Below are 7,326 nucleotides of genomic sequence, written 5' to 3' on the forward strand. Positions count from 1 at the left end.
TTACATGGAACAAAATATGTACGAAGTTGATTTTGTGAAGCTGATGAAGAATCATGAGATGAATAATGACGTTTTTCTATAAGAAAAAAAATAATAACCCTTCTTTTAATTTAACTAATTTTTTAAAATATTTTTAGATACTATTTTTGTGAAATTTAACAAATTTTTAATGACATAAATGGTTTTCAGTCCACTTAAGTAATAATTTTTATCCTTCATCATAATACTAGATTAGAAACTTTTCGTAATTTAATTATAACACAATGTACACAATTACATTAACTAAATTTTAAAAAATATAAGGATTATATAACACACTTTTTCTATATGCTAAATGACTATCACTTGCACTCCTAGAAATTGTTGTTCGATCAGAAGGTGAAGTACTACATTTTCTGATGTCTCCACTTCCAGATCTTGTTCTTGTTACTCCAGATGAACTAAAATTTTCTAAAAATAAAACTTCATGATTTTATTCAATTTTGAATAATAACAATTGTCATAAATTCAGTATAATGAACATTTATTAAAAAGAATTTACCCTGAATATCGGAGCTGGAAGCATCATCAAGTGCAGTAGAAGGTAATGGAGTAGTCAGCTTTTCTTCTTTTTTAGTGACAACGTTATTCGAAGCTTTACTTGATTCCAATTTATTGAAAGTAGATCTCTTCCCACTTGCTGAAGTTGGTACATTTTTAATTCCTCTTCTCTTCTTTTGCTTTTGTTCGCTTAATCTTTGCAGAGGAAGATCATTTAAATCAAGGTTATACACATGTCTAGCTAGCACACGAGTTAGAGTTTCCATGGTTTTCTGAAATTAAAAGTATTTAATCATTAACCTGTCCTACGTTGTCCCAAAAATATTTGTGTTTACCTCATTGACCTATGTGGGCGATCCTGAATATTTTCGTGTTTACATCGGAGCATTTTTGATACTAGATGTCGCTATGTGTCACAATTTTTATATTAAAACGAACTTTTAAAATATAATTTTTTTGTTTCTATATTATTCAATATATTTATTTTGTTTGTGAAACATAAAAAAATAATTTTTTACGATACAGTAAATACGATTATTATTTAAAAAAAAAATTTTAGGTTTAACATCCACAAAAATTCAACATGGTGTCACAGGCTAAAAATAAAAATTTCAACATAGAATAGGTTAATAGGATATATGGAGTGATATGTTGCCATGATTCTATTATTTTAAAAGTTTCGTGTAATTTTGCTAAGCATTTGGGGGGAATGTAGGTATTCATCACTGTGATTAATTTGTTGTTTATATTTCCAAGTATGAGTATTATTAGTAGAGATTAATAGTAGTATGAAGTTATCAGATTTTTTAACTTGGATTATTTTACCGGGATCCTTTTTAATTAAAATACATAGACCACCACTTGGATGTCCTAGACCCAGTGACTTGCTTGCCAATAGGGTTTCTGGTATAAATTCATTGAAAAAATTTGATTTATAAAACAGGTCAGATGTTATCCACATTTCAGTTATACTGATTATATCTGATTTAAATTTTGATTGAAGGGAGTTGAATAGTAGTAATGTGTATTTGAGACCTNTAATTTAGTCAAACTGTTATGTAAAGTACATAGTACAGAATTTTATATTCATCAATAATCCAAAAAAAAATACATAAATTATTTGATTAATATAATTAATTCAATATCAACTTACTGCCCACTCTTTAATTAATTCTTCCCACTGTGTTAATGACGACAAAACAGATAGAAACTGATCCCAAAGATCCGACGAAATGATAACATTAAGATTAGCTTTTATCCAAGTAACAATCAATGTCTGTAAAATAAAAATTTGTCACTATATTGAAAAAATTTACCACATGTCTAAATTGAAGTAAGTTTGAATATAAATTTAAATGCAAATGAAATGGCTGTTTCTTAAAATTTAAACTTCCCATCCTTGTAGTTCAACTTGTTTCCACATGAACAGCACCATAGGTGTGCAATTGGAATCATACATATATCATATGTGAATTTACCAATATCATCTCATTTATATTATGAGTTCCACATGTTTAATAGTAGTTTTTCTAATGGCATGGAAACAAAATAAAATAGAATAATTTTCTTTGTACAAGTATAAGATAGAACAAAATGCAGCCAAGGCAATCTGAAATGCTAATAAAGCTTATGGTGAATGTTCTGTAAGCATATCACCCAGCATTGGCTCAAAAAATTTTATTCCAGGAATACAAATATCGAAAATTTGCCTCAAAGATATGTATATCTATCATCAACATTTTGAAGAACACTGTTGAATCAGAACTTCACCCAACTGTTCAGGAAATTGCAGAAAGGTTAAATGTATATTATTCAACCATTTCTTGACATCCAGATGCATTAGTGAAAGTCAAGCTCAGCAAATAGATAACACACAAACTCGGTGAGAGAGGCAAAGAGCATTGTTTGGGGTCTGCAGTTCTTTAATTATTTGTCACAAAAATGAAAGTATTCAAATGAAATTCTTCCTTGTCCACCTTATTCTCTAAACCCTTTTGACAACAAATTAATTTTTTAGCATTTGGGTAGTTTTTGGTAGGGAAAGTCTTCAAAGATGAGAATGCAATAAAAAGTGACTTTAATGATTTTTGGAATCTTGATCTCGTGATTTCTATTGCATTAGGAGAAGTGAATAAACATTGGTGGAGATTATTCACTTCACTATGAAAACTAACATATTCTGATTGAATATGTTAGTTTTAAATTAAATAAATGTTTAAAGTCATAAATAAAAATTGGCCATTTATTTGCAACAACTTAATACTTCATAAATTCTAAATCACATATTAGAGAAATTTATATAATAATAAATAAATAAACATTGTATACATACTCTACATACATACATATACAAACCATGTGTTTGTATACGTATACATATATACAAGGTGTTCACTTTAACATTTATCCAGATATAAAAGAGAAGTTTCCAGGGTTGCATAAATATATGAATATCATGCATTAGTTCCAGTGCAATGCTTACAATAAAATAAATTATAGTAATCGTTCAAAAAGGGATATATTAAACTACACAGTATTTCCACAGAAATATATGCATATATATTCCAAATGTAAGAACATGACAATTAAAAATGTAATCTTGATAATGTGGCAACACATAACGCCAATGTCCTTATAAAAGAGCCATCCTCATGCAATCTGCTAATCAATAAAATAATATGACAATGTCTTATACTCAAAAGCACTATTATGAAATGATTACAGTGTCACAACTGTACAAGTATCACGTATAACTGTGCAATGCTGGAAAAATCTCGTGTTCCTAAATAAATGTTAAAGTAAACACTCTGCGTGTGTTTATATACATGTTGAAAGTAATATGGTTCATGTTTATTACATACTTGAAAAAGTGCTGGAGCCAGTCTTCCACCCAAACTGTCTTTTCTAATAGGAGGTCTTTCTTTCAAAACGAGAGAAGTTATCTGCAACAAAACTAATAGTAATTGTTCCCTGTAAGAAGAAAAAGGATATTAACAATAAATCATGTTCTTAAACAAAATTTTTACATGTATTTTTATAGAAAATAAAATAACTTGTAAAAATTTCACTTGATAGAAATTATTTCATGCCATTTAACAACAGATCAACAATTTTAGATACTACACAAAACACAAATTTGGCTGAATATGAGGAAAATAACAAATAAATATAATACCAAAACAATAGTTATCAATAAATTAAAATATGTCATTACTATAATTATTTTTCATTTTTTTAATAAAAAAGTTATCATAGCATTAACAAATATTGACATTCAAAAAACTTACCATGTCTTTTTCTCCATTTGAACATTCATTACCATAAAGCGATAGATATTCAAAACTCTTTTACACATATCAACCTAAAATAAAAACTTACATTTGTTAATGAGAATAGACTGCTTTATTTTAATTCAATAGTTATTTAATTATTAAAAATAACTTCTAAATGTTATATTTTCCCAATCTCAATTAATATTAGTTAACAATTAAATGGTCTAACCCTGGATATTAAAACTGAGTTAACGGTGCCATACTTTCATGTATAAAATAAACTGTTACTAAACAGAACAAAAGATTCCTAGGGTTCCGATTAAGTACTGACAGAAAGTTGAGATATTTTGCTTTAAAGTAAAATATCTCAACTTTAAATAAAGGGAGGTTAGACCACTGTTAGACTTAGCCTTTCAATTAAATATGTACAAAAAACTAGTCTATATATTTGAAAAGAAACAAAAACATATTAAAATTGACAACTAATTTATAACTACATTAATAAAAATTATTTGTAATAAGTACCTGTTCATCTAAAAGTAAATCTTTTTCCGGTGATATCTCTAACAAAAACACATTTGCAGCATTAATGATAAAAACTTGAAGTGTATTCTGTAAACCAGCACGAAGATCACTTAAAATTGCTTTAATGTAAGAATCTTTTCTTAATCTTGCAAATGAAATGGACGTCATTTCACTTTCATCCTAAGAAATATAATTAAACGATTATACACATTACAATCTTTATAATCTTTTTAATTTAATTAATGCACAACAACAATTAGAATTATTATAAATGTCAATATAAAAAAACAAAAGTTCATATTTTTATAATAAATAAACTAATAAAAAATAATTTAAACTTTTAATTTTTTTTTAAAAACTCTTCCATCGTGTGGGTACTAAAACAGCCAGTTCTTCAAATAGTTATAGTGAATTTGGCCAGGCCCACCATGGCACACCCAGATGGTAAGGGAGCAAGCCTGATACATGAAAAAATTCCTGGATGGTTTATATACCCAAATTCAATCCCAGATCTCCAAGAACAGGTAGTCTGGGAGATCTGGGATTAAATTTAACTGCTTTGCCTTAACTGCTTCAGCCATCTTTACTATAGTAAACATTATTAAAAGATATACTAACTGCTTAGGGACAAACATATAATAAAAGAGTGCAAAGATAAGTAATGTCAATTAAAATTTTCAATATACGATAAAATGCCTCACCAAGAAAACTGCATTAACTCACTGTCTACAGGCCCTTGGTACAGTATATACAGTTTTCCATAAAACAATACAGTCTCGATAAGTCAAAATTTCCTATACTTTTAATGCAAACCTATTTTCCTATTTATCCTCCACAACTTTGACATCTCATTCATTTTCTCTTATATTCCAATATGCACATTTTTTTTTTGTTATAATTTAAAAGATATTATTGAAATGAAAGTAATCTGAATCTACACTTAGATCTAAAGCATTCCTTAATAGAATCTGATGTATCAGAATATTTCTATTAAGCATAAATACATTGAAAATTGGTTTAACTTTGTTTTAAGTACTTGCATGAATCACTTTTCATTACAACAGGAACCTATTGAAAGTATTGAATAATAAAATATTAGAAATTTATACACTAATGGCATAAAAATCTCTCTGAAAATACCATTTATAGTTTAAAATTTTTTAATTATTTGACAGATTCTACATAACTCTGGCAATACATTGTACTTAAATTATATAAAGATAAAAATATTGAATCTATATTCATAGTAAGGAATCAAATTTTTAATGGGAAATAATGCACATATTACTATAGCTACAATACACTTTCCTATAATAGAAGCCTGACTAACTTGCATCCCCATATGCAAGTAAGAATCATTAGTGAGTGGCTTGCCAGCCCTTTTTGCCATCCACTAATCATTCTTACTTGCACTACATTCAATTAAAATATCTAGAAATGTAATGCTTGATCATACAATTAAAATCGGCACATTATTATGACCAGTGATAATTTCAATAAACTGTCTACATTTGAAGATTTTGAACACACGATAACCACATGTATGAAGTTTTAAATATAATTGTCACCAGAGGAACGTTAAAATAAAAATTTCAATATGTAATATGTTTGCAATTATCAGACATAAGAATTATACAGTGGTTCCTCATTATATTGCTCATTTAGTTACACAAACCAAAATGAATGACGTATCAGATGTGCAATATAACCAATGTAGCTATCCAGTTACTGACTAAAGTGCTTTTATATTTGGTAAACAAAAAAATAAAGCAATATATATATATATATATATCTAAATGAGCAATATAACAAGGAGCCGCCATACATCTTGCTTGTTGTTAAGATAAAGAATGTATGAAAATAGATTACTTCCACATTTCTCAGCTCTTTCTCTTCGATATATTCATCAGTATCGGGTTCATGCATAAATATGGGTAGTTCTGGAACCTATTAACGATACAATTTCATTATTGATTTATAAGATAAAATATGATTTTCTCTGATTAATTCTCAGGATCATTTTCTTGAGATTTAAAAATCAATGTTGGTTCCACTTTTAAATCCTACAGAAAAAAAGACAAATATTTGTTCATCAGATTAAAGTTTACAATATCTTGTTCATATATGAAGAAAGAAAGCATCATTACAGAGAATCGTCATGAAACAAACTGTCATAAAATAAAATACATAAATAGAAATTGTCTTGAAAAAATTATCACTTTGTATTAACATTTTTCACTTATAACTAAGGGCCAGATTTATATACACTGCTATATGCATGTTTAAAATGTCTGAAATATATGTTATCTATGTTAAAAGCACCATTAATACACAATAAAATCTGCAGGTTGAAGTGCGTGCATGTATGCATACATTAGTAAGATTTGCACAAAGACAGAAGTAATGTCTATTACAATACTCGTTTAAAGTGAGAGAGGATAAACATGCAACAATAGATGACACAATGGATTTGGAATTTACTGTATTTCTGCAGATTGACCAGCATGCCACTTATAAACAGGAGAGACCAGCATGCCAGTTAAACTACCACTAAAATATAAAATTAATCAGATATAACAAAACTAGTTGTTAACAAACATTTTAAAAAAATCATTTTTTCCAGTACAATAATACATGGTATATCATTGTAATTTGATTGACAACATCAGGAAGAAAGTTTTTGTTTACAAGACAATAAAACAATTAGCAACCTATTGACATTAATAGTAGTAATAGTGTAGCTACACTGACCATCCCACCCCAACCTTAAAAATAACACCCTCTCAAATTTCACACAAAGCCCATGTTAGTCCATGTAAGTTGAGATAATTTACAGTGAGTTTGTTAAATTTAATATGTTTATTTTTGCATTTTTGAATGGAATTACCATAAAAACAAAAAAGAACTTTCAGAATTCAGGAGTATTTTACATCATTTGAAAGAAGACAAAATGAAGAAATTAAACATATAATATAGTTTTTGATGTAAT

The 7,326-nt window shown here is 27.8% G+C and overlaps 1 protein-coding gene across 6 annotated transcripts in view; it reads right to left on the reverse strand.

Moving 5' to 3' along the window:
- The window catches only part of LOC111639263 (ral GTPase-activating protein subunit alpha-1-like), a 38,715-nt gene extending 32,432 nt beyond the window's left edge, over positions 1-6,283 (reverse strand). For 5 of the 6 annotated variants that reach the window (XM_023385095.1, XM_023385093.1, XM_023385094.1 and 2 more), the window contains exons 1-8: positions 6,207-6,283; positions 4,338-4,517; positions 3,828-3,901; positions 3,402-3,510; positions 1,694-1,816; positions 542-812; positions 319-462; positions 5-76 (exon numbers count right to left, since the gene is read on the reverse strand). In XM_023385095.1, coding sequence (XP_023240863.1) covers positions 5-76; positions 319-462; positions 542-812; positions 1,694-1,816; positions 3,402-3,510; positions 3,828-3,901; positions 4,338-4,517; positions 6,207-6,263 — 1,030 coding nt within the window. In that variant the 5' untranslated portion in view covers positions 6,264-6,283. The remainder of the gene's footprint in view (positions 1-4; positions 77-318; positions 463-541; positions 813-1,693; positions 1,817-3,401; positions 3,511-3,827; positions 3,902-4,337; positions 4,518-6,206) is intronic. The other variant, XM_023385091.1, reaches the window with a different exon arrangement.
- Positions 6,284-7,326: the final 1,043 nt, after the last annotated feature.

The sequence above is a fragment of the Centruroides sculpturatus genome, unplaced genomic scaffold, assembly GCF_000671375.1.
Source record: "Centruroides sculpturatus isolate CEXI.00-Female unplaced genomic scaffold, Cexi_2.0 scaffold1324, whole genome shotgun sequence".
Lineage (NCBI taxonomy): Eukaryota > Metazoa > Arthropoda > Arachnida > Scorpiones > Buthidae > Centruroides > Centruroides sculpturatus.